The sequence below is a fragment of the Onychostoma macrolepis genome, chromosome 06 (genome assembly GCF_012432095.1).
Source record: "Onychostoma macrolepis isolate SWU-2019 chromosome 06, ASM1243209v1, whole genome shotgun sequence".
Classification (NCBI taxonomy): Eukaryota; Metazoa; Chordata; class Actinopteri; order Cypriniformes; family Cyprinidae; genus Onychostoma; species Onychostoma macrolepis.
In genome coordinates, this window is record NC_081160.1 from 25,823,711 (window position 1) to 25,843,291 (window position 19,581).

A 19,581-nucleotide genomic window follows, 5' to 3' on the forward strand; every position below is an offset into this window, starting at 1 on the left:
AAGACTTTTTTGATGCGCATGGAGGAATTTATTCATAAAATACATTTCCATCTCCCATTATTTGCATTAACAATTTTTCAAAAACCACCTCAAGCAAGCATAAAAACTTTTTCCAGATTAATTAATTAATTTTTTTTTTAGAAATTTGGTGTTTCCAATACTCGTATCTGATGCGATACATCAAAATGCGCAAAACAGGGTGAGAGAAACATAGCTAATGATGTAAGATGAAGGGCCAAATATTTCTAAACTTACCGCACATGGCCGTCCCCCAACGATATTGAAGCCTAAAGATCCAGACTCACGATGGAGTATAGCTGTGACACTTTTGGTCTCTCCACCCTGTTAAAAGAGGAAACCATGAACCATTAATTCACACATAATTCTATTTAAAACCTTTGAAAAGTGAAAAACACCAATGAAATTGCTAAGCATTTCCATTTGGGAAGTAGCAACATTTGAGCTTCCAAACGTAATATGCCAAATATAACCCTTCAGGGTGTGTTTTTATAGTACAAGCTCTTAAATCATCTGCAGGTATCACGGTTTACATTTGACGGTGACCAAAAGTGGTGTGTGACCAAACAAGTAAAGAGGTACACCTGTTAGAGTCATTAAACATCATGTTCTGCAATCTACATAATTCTTCTAAGCTTAAAGCATCTTGGAAAAGGAGCTGTCAACTGGCCGGCGGCTTTAAGGGTTAATGCCTTATTCCCTGCTCACTGGGTCGAGTATATTAATACATTTGCAGCAAACGGCTCTCTCAACAGATGAACGACGGAACGTGGAGAAACGAGTGGTGTCAGCATTTTATTCCTCGCTTGGGGTGGCACTGCATAGGATCAGCGACTAAAGCAGCTGTCATTTCTGTAGGCCACAGAATACAGTGTCTAAATATAATACAGACATCAATGGCATGCATGTACAGTGTCCTCTTTACTATCTTTGCTGAGTGTATGCAATGTATGCCTCCTAGTGAAGAATGCACCCCACTGGACCAGGTCATGGGAACAAGTCCCATATGGGAAACAACGTCCGTAGAAGACAGTGACTCCACTTCAAATAATTGCACATCACTGTTGTTTGGTTTTGTCAGTGGTTTTCTGCTAATATGTTTCAGTTTGATTACTGTATAAGAACAGGGCAGTTTGGTAAATAATACAAGTGTGCTATGATGTCAGAGCATGACTCATCTAAAGAATAAATTCTCTTGAATTGCGAGAACAAACAAACATATACATATATTCTGCATAATACATGCTGAAATGCTCCAGTGATGATTTGAAAACACTCGTGTGATATCTTTTTTTTTTCTTCTGGAGCAGCTGGATCAACAGCCCAGCATTCAGCAGACAGGCCCAATCCTGCAAATGTCAGCTCCCCATCATCGCCCTCCTTTTCCCAGCCCTGCGTTGCTTCAACTCACTTGACTGATGAACCATGTGATGGGAACAGCAAGAGAGACCACATTCCCCAGCAGGAAGGCAGTCGCTGGCACCAAGACATCATTCAGAGCCCATAAACATGTTCACTCACTGGGAGGTTGCCTTAGGATCTTGTGCTCCTTCATAGAGCGGTCAAGGGAGGTTATCTGTCACAAGTGTAACTCACTGACATTTTTCCATGCTCCAATGGTGTCCTGAGGTGAGAATACATTATAGCTAATCTGAGGGGCATCACACATGCCAGAAGATGTCATAGCACTTGATGTAAGGCATGGCAAGGACATAATGCACTAAGGAAAAATAGCCATAGTAAAGTTTTTTTTTCTTCTTCAAATCTGGCAATGTGCCAAAGTATTCTTTTTAGCACATGCAGTTTTCTACAAGTATACACTAAAGTACATACCACATGTTCTGATGTACAGGAATGAATAAAATACTGTGCTTTTGTTAAATTTTATAATCTCATGGTTGAAATATACTACCATTTTAAGTCAATATCCAAATTAATAATACCTACTTTGGAAATTGTCTTGAGTGTTCCCTCAGCGACAAGGCCTCAAACAGCTCTAGTCTCTAAATGTGACCAAATATAATGAAGCTTTTCAAATGCCTAAAATGTCTCACACTATGTAACATGTTTTCTTCACTGAAACCCATACTAAACTAGAAGGTTTACAGTAAAACCAATGAAGTCTATACTTCAAGCCAGCTTAAGTAAAGTGTATTTTGGGGCTAGAGGAAATTCTGACATAAAAAAATCTGATCAATCAATCAAAAAAAAAAAAAAAAAACAACATGAAATTTCCCATAGAGTCTGAATATAAACATCAATAATTCTAAAATTCAAATTTTAGCTTTGCCTACAGTGAGTTAGGATTTTTTTTAAGTCGGCGCGACCCTGTTTCCTCTGCCTCCATATTCTCTCGAAGCGGGTTTCTCTCCTAGTGAAATGGAAAAATCGGAGTGTAGATGTAGTTGACGGATTGGAACGCTTTGAGAGAGGACGTTAATGTCCGTCGCTCCGCTCCACTCATAGGTGACTTTCCAGGCCAGAGTTATATGTGAGCTGATTGAACTACTACTACACGCGAAGCTTGGTTTGGCCGAACTAGTTTTGTTGGCGGAGAAGTCACTATCCAAATTTTGCCTTAAATGTAAGTCACTAGATATTAATGACTTTTTCAAGCCTGTTTCTAGAACTATAAAAAGCTATATCATACTTGCAATCGACAAGTTATCAACAGTGCTGTGATTACCTGCAGCCTACCGCCCAATCACAACCGATTCCCGTAGGAATCCTCGATTGTTGTCGCTTTGAAAGTCTAAACGAAATTAGATAATAGGCCTACAGAGTTTGAAGCTAAACAACTCTGACTATAAACGTTTAAATAAATGGGGAGAACAAAAGCACATTAAAACTTTTATTCTGTGGCAAAACAAAAACAGCTTCCATGTTATGAAGCATTGTTCTCATAAAATCATGCAAATTACGATGAGATTTCATTCAAGTTACATTCAGAATCGTTATTTTGCTTATTTAATGATAGTGGTGACCAATACTACGCTTTACCACTGTTTTACTGTAGTAATGAAAATGATTGGTTACCATGGTAAATGCTTGTAAGAGTTAAGCTGTTGTCAATATTGTTCTCTTACCTTACACGGTGGAGCGAGGCTCTTGGACAGCGAGTCAATCCTGGCGCTGTACTCTGTGAATTTCTTCTGATACTTCAGCGCTGTCATCTGAAGCTCGTTGTGAACCGCTGACAGTTGAGCCAAAAGTGATTTCTCTCTTTTAGTTGATTTGAGAGCTTGTTTCTTCAGCTCCTTATCCAAGCTGACAACTTTCCCTTGCAGCGCGCCGTTGTGTGCTTTGAGGGCTTTCAAACAGCAGTGGCTGTCCAACTTCTGCTCCTTATGAGTGAGCATCAATCCGCATCCACTCTCGCATATCCCCACCGCTCTGTAATCACACGATTCACGCATGTGAGCATCCATATCTTTAAGGTTGAGCACTTCGCTGCAGCCTTTATTCCTACATTTGGCAGGGGAATAATCGCACATCTCCGCGTGCTCCGCCAGATGCTGCAGTTTGACGATCTTCTCGCAGCCCCGCGCGTGATTGTCACATTTAATGTCTAACTTTAATATTAAGTTTTTCAGAGGGAGGACGTGGTTGAGCTCTTTGGTGGAGATCCTTTGGCATTTGACCGGGCAGCTGCTCTGCTGGACAACCCACGGCAGCACGCAGCCGGCGCAGAAGACGTGACCGCACGGGGTAGTGAGCGGATCCTCCAAAACTTTATTACACAAGTTGCATTTGAAGTCTGGGTCCACAGCCCCCTTGAAACGATCCAACTCAAATCCCATTTTTTTTTTTTTTTTTTTTTAAGGGAAAATCCAAAACGGAACCGGGACTCCCACAAAATAGCACAGGGGTTTAATCGCTCTTCGGACTAAGTCATTAGAAGAGCTCAGAGAAACTGAGTAGACTAGTACGAGCACTTCTACTGACTGAACTAATTGCTTGAGACTTCCTATGGGGGAGAGAAGTGTTGCAGATTTGGGTACCGTAACGATCTGAAGAACTGCGCACTCAACAAGGTGGCTTAGACTAGCCTAAAAAGTTAAACCAAACTTAAAATGTATGAATGATGTTCGCTAGATAACATTTATACAAAGAAATATAGTGCAAGCACACTCTTCAACTGAAACACTTTAGAAAAAGTTTTGTGAGTTTTAAATAAAACAGGTTTACACAGATACCAGGGCTAGTTGTCACAGTTGTTTATATATATATATATATATATATATAGTTTGTTTTTCAAAGTGGGATTATTTCTGAAAGTCATTCAATTAATGTGTTAATGATGAATTTAGAATTTAAAATGATAAATAATTACATTTATATTCTGTTTTTAAATTATTTACACAGACCAAACATTAGATCCAGATTTCTTTTAAATATATATTTATTTAACATATTAAAATATTTTGTATTATATTGTATTATACTTACTTTATCAGTTGTTTGCACCCTTGTTATTATTGTTTCATGAAATATTTAGCATTATTTGTATGCAGATGCCACTTGGTTTGATGTTTTGTCATTTAATGCAATGCATTCATTAAACATGGCTTAAATATCTAAATGCTTTTTTTTTTTTTTTTGGACCATATCAGATATACCTTTCAGATATAATTCAGAAATGTAACTAAAGAAACACACACACATACGCACACAAATAAATAACTAAATAAACCTGCCATTAGAAACATGTTTTGTGTGCTTATGCAGAGCAGCTGAGAAGCTCAAGCAAGATTACAGATTTCAAAAGCCCCAAAGCTAAAGATGTTTCTTCACATCCTCTCGGTTTGCATGAGTGGCCAGTGATGCCTCTTAGGGGGAAAATAATCATCTGTCTGAACTGTTTTCTGATAAGTAAATGGGAGCTTGTGAGCGTATGATTTGCCTAAAAATGTGTATTTGTGTTCAGTGTGTTTTGTGTATAGAGAAACCTGGAGTGTAAATACAGCTCATTTAAATAAGGACATTTTCCATCTCGGTAGGAAGTAGCATGGTCATAAAAGCATTTGAATTGTAAATGACTGAGAGCCACAGACAGGGTCACTGGCAGCTATGTGCAGTGAGGGGACAAGAAAGGCCTTTACTTTTGCAGCTTAACTATCCTTTGTGAACAGCATGCATCTCTCCTGCTATTGACTGATCTGAAGATGTGAAATTCTTTTCATCAATATTCTGTGAAATCAAATTTCATTGATGTGCCGTGACATAGCGATTCAATCCACATGTGCATTATTAAATAACGACTCCCAAGTTCATTACTGACTCCAGGGTATGGGGGAAAAATGAAAGAAAAAAGTAACATTTGCAATCACGCATAAATTTGTGTTTTTTTTTTGGTCTTCAGATGGAAATCTGTAGTTCAGAAAAACAAATGTCAGAGGAGTGGCTCAGTAATTTAATATTGGCTCTGATAGAAGTAATCCAATCATTACTTCAAAAGAGTCAAAGATTTTGAATATTACGTTCGAAATGTACAGCCAACACTATAATTAATCTTCCTTTTTTATATATTTTTCTTCTTTTCTTTTCAAGAAGTTGAGAAAAACAGCACTGGTAAATTGTCTAGTATCATACAGATAGAAAAACAAATAGATCTTTAATAAGATATCCCCCAAAGTCAGTATAATGTTGACCTTGATGTAGTATCATTAAAGTCTCAACCTTGATTTAACCACCTGCCAAGCTATTATTCAAATGATCATGTGCAACCAGATAATTACATTACAGATGCAGTTTGGATACACATCATTACGTTGTAATACGAAACATTCAAAATAAACAATAGTCACTGAAGTGCACTTACCAAAAACATAATCCTTGTAAATTAGGAAAGAACTTGAGTCTTGTTTATTTGTTGGCTGTGGCAGAGAACTCAGATGACCTAGATCAAGTAATGCAAGGTTAAAAATAAAGATCATTTGTGATAAGATTTGATCTAGCTCTTAGACTCCGGGCTGTATTGGATGTTACTGAACCATTTCTCATGCTCTACATTTCTTCCATCTTAGCTCACATGTCTAGAGTCTTTCACCCCACCCTTTTGGATCTAATGAACTCGAATATTTAAGTCAAAAGAGACCCTCAGACTTCTGCAGTGGCAGTTTAAAGTAATGTAAGATATGTTGCATCTTTTCATAATGTATAGAAATATTTTGGTGGCTTGATGGCATACCAGAATGTATCTTTTTAGAGTGCTTTTTGTTATATTAAAGAGGTAAACTATATAGGCTCAGTAAAACAATGCATTGTTTTTTTGCACTGCAAAGCGCTTATTAAAGCATTGTCGTGAATTGAAATCATTTTCTAAATTCACATGCTGCTAGTTAACCCACTTCTTGAGCTTTTTTCTGTTATTGTGCAATTTTGTATAAGACTTTATTTCCTTATAGAAACAAATCTCCCGCTTTTAAATCCATGAAAATACTGGAAATTTCTAAGTCCATATAGTGGATTCCCTATGTAGAAAGTTATAGGCTTGTAATTGCTGAAGCCTTTATCTAATGTAGAGGGATACAGAAAGGTCTACCTTTCTTTAGATGAGGGCTTCATTTGGAGCTTTGGATGCCAGCCACACTGCAGTCATCACCACTCTGCCATAGTGACGATATGTCAAGAACATGAGGGCGATGTGGGATTGCGGGATCTTGTAAAGACTAATTGCTTTTCTGGATATACATTTTCATCCTGCATTGCGACAGAGTTCCTATCAAAGGCAATGAGTGAAATGAGACATTTCTTAAGCAATTTTTTCTTTATCATCATACCTATATTGCAGTCAGTTGTAAACACTGGGCTATGAAATACATCTGCTTATACTGTATATGCACTGATGCATTTTCAGATTTTTTTTTAATTCGTTTGCTCACTTGTGCACATTGTTACACATGCCTACATGCATATGAGTCAGTTAAATTGAGTTGAAAGCAACTGGACTTCGTTATCCATTTGTTTTATTTTATTAGGTCTGTAGCCCTCTGCCATTGACCCCAATCAGAGACTGTTAGCGGTGAGCCCATATTGTGTCCACCTGAGGTGGAAACACAGATGTTTCCTATAGTCTGCTGCTTTTTCTTTGACATTCCTTTATATTCTCGTACCAGTTGCAGTTTATTATAAAATGTCTGGCAATTGTCTGTGAAGTTTTTCAGTCACCCGGGTCATCGTGGAATCGGTTGAAAGGAACCAGTACAGTAACTGGCTTATAGGATTACTGTAGTTCACCCAAAAATGAAGCACTGTTCCTGCTTTCTTCATGGACCTTTTTAGGGTCTTTATGCTTAGGTTGTGTACTCTGTTTTGCAGTGGGAGTTAGACAAGTCTATGCGGATCTTATGGTGACCTTGTGATCTTGTTCTTGTGAACTGGTAAGGAAATGGGCCTTGATGCAACACATGCAAGGCCACACTTGTCTCCTGGAAGATGCCGATGACAGATGGTGTAAGCAAAACTTATGACAGCAAAGTGCTCACCTTTATATTTCTGTGTTTATATATGGAGCAATGTGGAAAATCAGCACATAACTGCAAAGTCAGGAAAAATTGTTTTTATTTTTTATTTTTTCAGTGTTTAAAAATACTTATACTTGTCTCTGCACATTAAGCTGGGATATATACAAGTAAGCCAAAGGTTGATTTCCCCAAAAAGTGTAAATACTGTTATTCCTTGGTGTTTTCAAAATATTGCTCTGTTTGTTTGAGAATCCCAAGCAGCCTGCACAGCAACAGTGGCGCAACCAATGACCTGAGTCTGGGGCGGGGCCTTCCGATAGTGTAACCAATGGGAGATGGGGGAGTACACACAGCTTTCAAGTGTAACACTTCTACTTTTTTAATATTGCAGATTAAACTGTTTATCTTAGTTTATATTACGAATGGTTGGCCAACAAATTATTGTATACAGAAATTGACTTTCAAAAACACTCTCTTATGAAAAGGCAGTACATTTTGTCCACCTTATTTTTAACGTAAGAGTGTGTGCGGCCATTTGTAGCTTGAATGTATGAGGCTCCTGGTGTCACTTGCTTTCAGTTATTTTAGCTGCTTGATACTAAAAATTGGTATTTGTTATTCTTGTAGTTAATTACCTATAGCATCTAATGAATGGGAAGTCTTGCACATTTACAGAAAATATTACTTCCACATTACGAAATAAGGTGGATATCTTCATTTAGCTTCCAGGAACCAGTCAACACTAATAACAATGTGATCAGGTACAATAATTTCCACTTTGTATAGAATCAAAACACGTGGTGTTGCTTTTTGGGCAAGCCACTTGCTGATGGACTCTGCTGACAGTGCAATTTTAAGTCTATAGGGAAATTAAATTCAAAATACATTCTTTGTGGAAAGACCAATACTGATCTAAAACTAACCAGATGAAGAGGGTGGTTAGGAGACAGCTGTGTTTTAGAGAATAAGAATGAGGGGAAAAGATGAATAGCATCCTTTATTCCTCAGAGGGTTTAGCGATGAACTTCAAGTCAGACACAGAGATGACATAAGTCTTACGTTGGTCGACTTCAGTGTTGATGTAATGCAGGAACACAATAGGTCCTGGAACTCTGGGACCTCCTCCACAATATCTTTCATCGGCGGAGTGGGTCTGCATTCGATCTTGTATTAAATGCTTTTGGCAACTGAGCTAGCGTAGTGCATTAGCCATAGAGGTTCCCAAATAACAAGTGTGTAATATTAGAAACAGATGACTCCTTTTACAAAGCGGACGACCCCAAGTGCTTAAAACAGAGCAAAATAAGAAAAACAACTAAAGACTGTGGCGTTAAACAACATTGTTTTGGTACATCCCTGAGACACGAAACAGAAAGAATTGATTAGGCTTGTTTTACTGTGTGGTCTTGCATCTGCTTCTTTTTGATTGAACTGATTTCAAAGTTCAGCTTATTATTCAAAACACTAGACTAACCCTGAATCAAAATAAGGTTTGTTACAAAAGCTTACAGTAATGTTCCAATGCTTTTTTGGAAGTCAGCTGTTAAAAATCTTTATAAAAAGTACAGTTCTGACTCTAAAAACTGATTAGACAAGCCACATTTGATGGCGTCATAAAATAGCCAGTGACTGCACATGATTTAAATTATACAAAGGGCTCCGAAAGTCTGAGACCACATTGCAAATGTGGTACTTTTCATTTAAACCTGGAAATAAACAGAGTTGAAAAAGTTTTAGGGTTTTGAAAAACTTAAAACAAAGAAAGGTTATAGCTTAAATTGAATAAGAAACATATTAGATTCTGAACTTCAAGTTATTTTATAATTTGTAATGTAAATTGTTCTAAATTATGCAAAAAACTATATTAATGGTAACTATATTAATGGGTGAAAAATTATTTATTATTTCCACATTTTATGAAATCAATAAAGCATGAGAGATTGTATTCCACTTCATACATTAAACCAACCCTTTAATCTGACAAAATCACTAATTCACAAATATACATGTCTTATTGCTTTATTTATCCATTCAGCCTTCAGGTCTGGCCCTCACTATGTTTCTTGATATATTATCATCTCCAAGTTCTTCTGTCTGCTTTGGAGATGTGTGAGTTGGAAGCTGATCCTGATGTTTGGTGGCTACAGCAGAGACCTGAGAGGAGGTGATAACACCATTGGAACTAGACATGTGTCTCGTACTGATGAGATGAGCAGTGAAAGTAAGTAGCTGCGCTTTTATAACTGATGAGGAGTCAACAGGAAAGCATTCTCGCATTGTGCTGCGAGCTTGTGTTGAATTGGAGGAAACCATTATACTTAAATGTGCTTATGGGACACATAAAGCACCTTCACAAAGCATTCATCAGCTAATATTATATTTTGTCTTCATAGATTCTTATTTTTATTTTTTTTGCCCTTTGGGATTACCTTTGTTAAAGGCAGGAAGGCTACCTTCATCTATATGTAAAAAACATTAAGTCTGATATTAAATAGTTTGGCATATGTTCACTGTGTCTCTCTCCAAGGCTTGTAACATAATCTACGAAACAGATGGAATGACCTATTCACAGACTCATGCATCTTTTTGTGCACCTTTGCATTCTGTATTTTTTACTTATAGTGGTTAAAGTTCATGCATTTAACAAGCCAGATTTACATTAAATGACTGTTAGAAATATAAGAATCCAACCAGAATTCCAGGTCTAAATATTGTGCAAGGTAGACAGATCCAGGGAGTACAAGCATGTCAAACCCTGAACATCTTCCTGTGAATTAGTATGTCCAAATATTGCTCAATCTTAAGTCACAAAGGGGGTTAAAGGGAGGAACAGGATCAGCGTCAAGTAGAACCAGTTTTCCACAATGAGCCTTGGACCACTGCCTAAAGGACATTGAGCATTCGAGAACAATCTTATGTAAACAACACAAACATTGTCTTTGTTATCCTTGGTTTTGTCCTGGAGGGAATGAGATGTCAAAGAGCATGTGTATTTACAAGTGATTCGGCTCTGAGGAGCCATAAAGCTTCTTTAATCATGTTTACATAGCTCAGGACTGGTGCAGCATCTCAAAGAATCTTTAACAACTGTTCAACAAAAGAGAATATTTTCCTTTATTTTTTAGTGCTTAGATAAATGTCATATTTATACAATTTAGACAAATTCTGTTAGCAAACATGAATAAACAATCTGGCTCAAAGGCTTCTGAGTGCATGAAAACAAAAGCATGCAGTTAACTAATTCCTAGTGGGCAATATTAAGCGTAATGCTCAGCTGCAGTGCTGTAGTAGTGGCTCACAGCAGTATAATTTAATCAGCACGGAAACAAGGCAACAGTCTGCCTGAGTAACATGAGGATCTAATCGGAAACAACCCTGCTCTAATTATCCATTACAAAAATAATGAGCTGAAGTCATGACCATTGTTACTGTCCCTTGCGGGAAATTCTTTGGCAGGTCAAGCTAAATATAAATTGGGCAGCACTGAGAAATTCACCTACAATTTGTCATAAGGGTCATAAGTTGCCTTTTGTGCCCCTCATAAACATAGAGTAGAGAAAGAATATGTTGCAGGCTTCAAGTTTTACCATTATTAAAGGCATTTTTAAACATTAGATTGTTGACTTAAAAAAATTACATTTTCAAAACATTTACATTTACAAAAGGTTATATTAAAAGTAAAAGCTGTGTACATATTTATTTAAATAAGAGCATTTTAATTTATTATAAAGGAATAGTTATATTCCAATATATTCAATTTATTAATTTCTACCCTTTTTCTGATAAAATGCTTAAACTTCTGGATGTCTAAAAGCTTACAATTACATTTTCGAAATGAAAAAAAAACAAAAAAAAACGCACTTGTTTCATAGAATGACCTATGCAATGTATGTATCATACACCACATCACAGGTTACCACTTTCTTCCTTTCTAGTCATTATCTGAACTCTACATTTCTATTTTCTCAAAGCACACTTTAAGTAAATCTTTTCCTTTTTAGGTGTGGTCAGTGTCCTCCTACACTCTGTAAAAATTATGGTACACTGCAAGGTCGTGACCACCGTGGTGCATTCTGGGTACTTCTGGTCTATTGTGGCTTGGAGTAGCTATCAGCTCAGTGAGTGGAGGGTTCCTGACAGGAAGATGCCTCAGAGGCAAATACCTGGACTCCATCTTCTGCTTTCCTCTTGCCATACCTCTGCCCTTTTCTTTTAAACTAGATGAGAGTAGAGATAGTGATACTTTCCTCTATGCGCAGCACAAAGTACAAAAACAAACAACATACCAGACATGAAGATAATTTCCATTTGTTGTCTGCATGCAAAATTTGCTTGATGTATATTTATACAACGGTTCTTTCTGGTCCTCGAATCTGATTGGCTGAGAGGCGTGTAATATTCTAGTGATATCGAAACTCCAACTGTTTCACTGTTTGTATCACTCCGCTTACAGTATTTGTCATTGCGAATGCCAAATCCACTATCATTTTATAAATAATACAGTTATTGTGTCACAGAATGCAGTTTTTTTTTTTTTTTTTTTAGATGAGAATAGTTGTTTAGACTTCAAATATGCAGTCTGTTTGAAAATTTGCTGTAGTGACATGATACTTTGAACACCTGTATGTATCTCTCTCCTTAAAAGAAAATGTGAATGTTTACAATGACATAGGGATGTTAAAATGTAATGCAAAAATTGACTCTGTTTCAGAAACTGTTGTTTTTACTCAATTTTGAGAGCTCTTTGCACTTTTAACCCAGCTTGAAGATTTCACCTGTAGGCCTATCTGAATTTTCCACTCATCTGTAAGTGTGAGACTGTCACACAGCTTCATGTCCCCTCCAGATAATCAGATTGACATATGGACTTGGTGTGCACTAGCAATCTTATATTCTGATAATATGTGTCAGACATCTCATCACCTTTTACGAAGCGCTGGTGAGCATATGGGCTCATAGAAAGTGGTTCATCCTTTCCAGACCACATAAACAGGAAACATTAACAGCATGTAAGCATGTCCTCCCTGCTTGACGTCTTATTTTCTTGTTTTATTTACTCATTTTAGTGAGTAGTGAAAAGCCATTCCTGCCAGTCGCTATGAAGTGAACGGCTATTAAAAGTTTATCGTAAGGCTAAATTGTAGCAATACAAACTAATAATTCTGTGACATGAGGTTAAAAACGTTTTACTAAAAACAGACAGGTATATGGTTTAGTGTGTTCATACTTACAGGAAGCTTTCCTCCCGTACAGTTCTGTCCACTAATGTGCCTCATATGCTTTTAAATGTAAACATACCAACATATGGTAAAGTAACTCAAGCATAACATCTGTGGTGGATTAAAATTGCTACAGCATCAGCTGTGAGTGAACGCAAGTGATTAAATAAGACTAATTAAGAGATTAAAGGCTTTTTAAGGTCTGCGCTAATTAAATCGTAGGGTGTGATATTGCAAAATATTGTACTGTCTGCACGTAAAACGGAGACCACAATAAATAATTTAAGAATTAAATACCACTGTTTTCCGGTTTTAATGAATCTTCAATTAAAGTCTTCCTCACAATGACAATAAAAATAAAAGCAAAACAGCTGAGCTCCCAGCTAAAGCATTTATATCAGGGGTTAGGGACATAATATCTGGGGCATGAAACATCAAAGGCTTGGAGTTTAGCAACAAGGATAAAAGCTACACTAATCAGCTAACATGGCAGACCACAATAAATTCTTGACTCACTGCTGAAAGAAGGGATCATATGGTCAATGAGTGTAAATAAGTGTTTCTTGCTTCTTTTTTTTTTTTTTTTTGGAACTCTGAATTCTAAAACAGTCAAATTTATAAATCTTAAAGGAATAGTTTAGCCAAGTATGAAAATTCTGTCATCAATTACCCTTTGTGTCATTCCAAACTTGCATAAATTTTTCTTCTGTGAAACACAAGAACAGAAAGATATTTTTTAAAAATACATACAGTGAAAGGGGGTCTTCAATATATATATATATATATATATATTTTTTTTTTTTTTACAGAAGATATAAGTGCATATGTTTAAAAACAATTTGAGGCAAAGTAAATGATGACACTTTGTTTTTGACTTTACCTTTAAAGGGACAATTCACCCAAAAATGAAAATTCTGTCATTAATTACTTACCCTCATGTTGTTCCAAACCATAAGACCTTTGTTAATCTTCGGAACACGAATTAAGATAAAATCCTAGAGCTCTTTGACCCTCCCATAGACAGCGAGGTTACTACCACGATCAAGGTCAAGAAATGTTGCAAGGACATCGGTAAAATAGTCCATGTGACATCAGGGGTTCAACAGTAATTTTCCGAAGCTACGAGAATACTTTTTGTGCGCAAAGAAAACAAAAATAACTACTTTATTCAACAATTCTTCTCCTCCTCATCCCTTATGCCAGGGGTGTCAAACTCAGTTCCTGGAGGGCCGGAGCCCTGCAGAGTTTAGATGCAACCCTAATTAAACACACCTGATCCAGCTAATCAAGTCCTTCAGGCTTATTTGAAAACTACATGCTTTGTGTGTTAGAGCAGGGCTGAAACAAAACTCTGCAGGGCTGCGGCCCTCCAGGAACTGAGTTTAACACCCCTGCCTTATGCTGTGGCGTGCCACCATTGTGAAGACATTATCACGACGCATACGCTTACTTCCGCTTCATGTAAACGATGCATGCTCGTGCTGACGCATGCGGATGATAACGTAAGCAGCACATGGACACATGGACTATTTTACTGATGTCTTTGCTATGTTTCTGGACCTTGATCGTGGTAGTAACCTTGCAGGCTATGCAGGGTCTGAGAGCTCTCAGATTTTATAAAAAAAAGTTTTAATTTGTGTTCCGAAGTGAGTCAATAATGACAGAATTTTAATTTTTGGGTGAACTAACACTTTAAGGCATGTAAACCCAAAAGCAGTAAACATGTCCATTCATTTATTTGTTCATTTATTTGTTAAGTGACCGTATAATAAGAGCACCCTTTTGGGGTTTATTTTACAATAATGGCCGACTGACTCTCCATATTGCCACACACTTGTCCACAAATTACATGGATGCTGACTGCAGCCTCTTTGTATTCTGTACAAACAGTTAGAAAAAATATTTTCCAGATTTAAAAGAAATACCTTTTTTTAGGACACTTCCGAGAGCCCAAAATGTTTAAGCAGGACCAGCTGTGTTTTTATGGATTACACATTTGGTAAGCAAACATTTGGCCAGGGCTCTATGTAGTAGTTAATCTTGGTTTTTGTAGCTTTGATTCCAGGAAGGTTTAATTATTATTTTCCAATTAGGCTTGTCCATCTGTAATTTGCCTTTTTTCTGTACAGCACAACTTTCCAGTTAGAAACATAATTTATCCAGGATTGGTACAGTAGAAGGAAAATCTTTAGTGTCTTCCAGTTTGGCAGTAGTATTATCTTATTCCCACTCCTCCACCATTTTTAGCATGCTAAAGACATTTGACAGTAAACCACAAAGGATAAGCAGGAAAGATCGCAAAGCCCAGTGGTCAACCCCTTTCTCATTAACCTCCTGGATGCTCCCCAGCAATAACTTAACATTTCCATGGTTGCTTAGTAATGCAAAACCAACCATACAAAACAGAGCATTCAAATCATTAAGGCATTTGGGAGGAGGATGAGGCCAGTTCAGTAAGTGTGCTCACATATCATTTATATACGTTTAATTACAGAAGAAATATATCATCTCTTGGTGAAGGAACAGATATACGTCAAATATATTGCATTCTATTTGACACTTTAACTAGTTCTCCATGTATCTGCAGATTTACCCAGAAAAAAACAAAAAAACAACAGCTATTTACAATACAACCAATCAGCCTGTGCTATGTTTCCCGAAAGCAGAGTAAATCGTAGAAACCATTGGCATCGAGTACAGATTGTTATACTAAATTTTGTTTGTTATACTCTATTGGTTTTCTGTAATCATGAGCTGAGGACGATGCCATTCAGCAGTAACAAAGGAAAGTCCCAAAAAATGATCTTATAGTAAGTCTGGATGACCTTCCTGCTGTATTTATCCTACGCTCTCTGTACTGAGCAACTACTGAGACTCTTCAAAGTGACTCTGCTGTCGATTGAGCTAGTGCCAGAAGAAGCTTTGGGTTTTTCCAGCTAAACCAAGCGGCAGTGAGGAGTAAACCTCTGACCCAATAGTTTGTAAACTGTCCTTGCCACATGAGTTCAGATTTGCAGCTGGAACACAATGGTGGCTGTGAGGAGATGACTGGCTAATCAGAAATCCCAAAGCTTACTGTACATACAACAGGCCTGAAACAGAATATGACCAAACTCATGAGTTTCCTGGATACAGATAAAAACATACAGTGTCCTCCAAAAGTATTGGAACAGTGAAGACAAAATTGTTCTGTTGGCTGTGGAGTCAAGACATTTGCAAATATGATGAAAAGATGAATATGAGACAAAACTACAGAATGTCACATTTTATTATTAGCCGTTTCAACACATGCATGTTTTACCAAATAAAAAGAACAGCACTTTTAGAGTTCATCCCACTCATTGATGTGAGCATAAGTATTGGGACAGCTGAACATAAGGCAGATATAAAAGATTAAAAGCTATTATTTAGTTGCAGATCCCTTGCACACAATCACAGCAGGGAGTCTGTGACCCATAGACATCACCAGACTCTTGGTCTCTTCCTTTTCCCAGCCTTTAATGCAGCCAATTCCAATTGTTGCTTGTTTTGGGGAGTTTCTGCCTTTACTCTCCTTTTCAGCTGGTGAAATTCATGTTCAATCAGATTTAAATCTGGAGATTGACTTGGGCAATCTAAGACTTTCCATTTCTTTGCCCTTATAAATTCCTTGACTGACCTGGTAGGGTGTTTTGGGTAATTGTCCTGATGCAATATGAAGCACTTCCCAATGAATCTGGTGGCATTTTCTTGAATATTGGTAGGCAAGATGGTTTTGTACCCTTCCAAATTCATTCTGCTACTGTCATCATACATTAAGTCATCAGTAAAGTTGAGAGGGCCTGTTCCAGAGGCAGCCATGCATGCCCATGCCATGACACCACCTCCACCATGCTTTACAGATGAGGCTGTATGCTTGGGATCATTGCAGTTCCCTTTTTTTTCTCCACATTTGTGCTTTCGCATCACTTCGATAAAGGTTCATCTTTGTCTCATCGGTCCATAAACACAGTTTCAAAACTCTTCTGGCTCACATTTGTTCTTTTTTGCAAACTCTAATCTTGCCTTTCTATTTTTGGTGCTGGTCAGAGGTTTGCATCTTGCTGTGTAGCATCTGTAATTCCGTATCAAAGTCTCCTGAGGACAGTAGATTGTCAGAGCATCACCCCAGCTTTCTGGAAGTTGTTGGTGATTTTACAGACACGTCTTTTAGGATTCATTTTCACAGCTTTTATGATTTGTCTGTCATCAACTACTGTTGTTTTCTCAGCTGATCAGGTCATTGTTGGTTGCTGGTGTCACTGGTGGTTTCCAAACTCTTGATTTCTCCATGCCATTTGTTTTTGCTAGAGCTCTAATTGACTTCCTCTTTTCTTTTAGCATCCAAATTGCTTGCTTTTCTCTCAAAGTCAGCTCCCTCGTCTTCATCCTGGTTTGTGTGTGTCATCATCAAATGCAAGATTCAGAATGCAGAAGTAATGGATATAACTGATACGACACATTCCCTGCTTTTAATATCTGAAGAATTAATGCAACAGGACACAGCTGATCACTTAGAAAGACCTGTGAGGCAACTGTTCCAATACTTATGCTCACATCAGATAGGGGTATGAAACTCTAAAAGTGCTGAACTTCTTAGCTGGTAAAACATCTAAGTGTTGAATCACCCAATAATAAAATGTGACATTCTGTAGTTTTGTCTTATATTCTTCTTTTAATCATATTTGTAAATGTCTTGACTCCACAGCCAACAGAGCAATTTTGTCTTTACTGTTCCAATACTTTTGAGGGCACTGTACATGAATCACAGTACCTTACTGCTGTGGTTTTTCTAGACATGCATTTTTTTAAGCAAGTAGGCACAGACTGGGCATTGGGCGAACTGGCATAATTCCCGGTGGCCTGGCAGCCAATTTGGCCTGCTGCCCTGTTTTTATTTCCCCCTTTTCCTTTTCCTTTATTAATATTATTATTATATAATTGCCTGTCAAATGTACTAAAGTGATTATTTCCGAATTTGCCATACGATAATAAATCTCTAATAAATCATGAATCGGTTAGTTGTGACTGGCTCCGTGCCTCCGCCAAATGGATTCAATCTAAATAATCAATGCAAGAGAGTCGAGAATGGAGTGGAAGTGCCCAGGTGGAGCATAAGCAAAAATACTGACTTGTTCAGTACTTCAAGTGGAGGTCTGTTTCATCTGTAAATAGGTTATTGTAGTTTTGTCTTTGTTTACTTGGTTAAGTATTAAATTGCTAGCAGCTGTTAGTAGTAGCAGTCCATTACTCATCACTCAAAATACTGTATGCTAAAGGACATCATTATTATCTATTGTAAAATTACAGAAGTAATTTAGCAGACAAATATTCACATCATTTTATAATAGGTTTAGTAAGAGATAGGGCACACAACAACACAACCCTTAAGAAAATTAGCATGGTTTTATTATTAAAGGTCCCATATTGTCAAAACTGAAATTTCCTGGCTTTTTTCATGATACCTGAGGTCTAGGGGCTATGTAACAATTTTCAAAACAGTCAGTCCACAGTAAAATGCACACAGCCTGCATAAAGTAGCTGTGCTTTTTCACGAGCCATTGTGACTTCCATAAAAATGTGACGTCCAAACTACTCAGTCACCACCCCGAGCACCGCCCACCATCCCATCCATCCTCCAGCCACAATTAATCAGGACAATGTACAGTATATACGATTACAAATGATTATAAATCGTCAGTTTGTTGTTTTACACACATGCACACAGACATTATTTCATACACGACAGTCGTGAGATGCAAGAAATCTTTAGATGCACCCATAACAACAGAAGACCACACTTTATTGAACCTTTTCTGATAAGAAGCGTGCACTGCAAACGCGAGCATTTTTGACGATCGTTTCTGTCCAGTCTGCTCGTTTTATCGCGTTTAACCACAGCTGTTGTGGGTTTTTTGTCTAGCAGTGGCAGCAGGTATGCAATCAGATTTCTAATTTGAGGCTGTATTACATCGATTCTGGCACCCAACATCATATATGTGACGTTCGACATATACCCAATTGTCTAGCGTTTTTGCGCTCTCCTAGTGTTAGCTACTTACCAAGCCTTTCCGTGTTTTGTTTTTAGTCTCCTGTATTGTTCTGCGTGTGTCACTCTCCTAGTGATAGCTGCCTTACAGAGTCTTGTTCTAGTTTAGACTAGTCTTTTCGTATTGCCTTGTTTCCTGATTCCAGCCTGTGTACCTTGGATTAACCCTTGTCTCGCCGCTCGGACTCTGTCTGTACCTCGTCTGTAATAGTGCTCGTGTTTCTGGATAACTCCTCTTGTCAAGCCCTCTGGATTCTGTTCGCCGATTGACGACCTATGCCAGCCCTAGAAATATTCTTGTGTTTTGCCCGTGCCATACCTGTTTGCTAGTGTTTCTACCCTGCCTGTGTCTGTTGACCACGTCTGTCAATAAAAAGCTTGCACATGGATCCGCACGCCTCACGCTTCTATCACTCTGTTATAAAAACCATGGCTAATTTTGATAATGCAATAACATGTTCATACATTCTTTATAGATTTTTCTATAAAGATATTGCCATGATGTAGCTATTATTGTACTCATTTTGACATTGGGCAATTTAGAAAATATAGTTATAGAAAATATAGTTTAGTTAAATCTCGAGTATTAAAGTCATGTGAGAGACATAGAGATATCAGGGGAAATGAAGAGACTGAAAAGGAAAATGTAAGCGAAGATGCAGTTCAGGAGAGAACTTTAAATTATTCCGCATACCCCCAGCCTAAGGATTTAAACCTTCTTTTTTTATGTGATGGCCATACGGTTGTCCTGTTTCAGAATTTGTTGTGGGTGTATGAGATGGCCTGGACGAGTGTGAGATTTCCTGGCCTG

The 19,581-nt window shown here is 37.6% G+C and overlaps 1 protein-coding gene across 3 annotated transcripts in view; it reads right to left on the bottom strand.

The window, feature by feature from the left end:
* Window positions 1-4,256, bottom strand: part of pdzrn3b (PDZ domain containing RING finger 3b) — a 90,533-nt gene extending 86,277 nt beyond the window's left edge. Inside the window, exons 1-3 of one of the 3 annotated variants that reach the window (XM_058778391.1) lie at window positions 2,313-2,789; window positions 1,966-2,021; window positions 256-342 (exon numbers count right to left, since the gene is read on the bottom strand). Coding sequence is in view for 1 of the 3 variants with exons in the window: in XM_058778389.1 (XP_058634372.1) it covers window positions 256-342; window positions 3,105-3,818 (801 nt within the window). In the remaining 2 variants the exon portion in view is untranslated. Of the gene's footprint in view, window positions 1-255; window positions 343-1,965; window positions 2,790-3,104 lie in introns of those variants that run through there. The other 2 variants (XM_058778389.1, XM_058778390.1) reach the window with 2 other exon arrangements.
* Window positions 4,257-19,581: the final 15,325 nt, after the last annotated feature.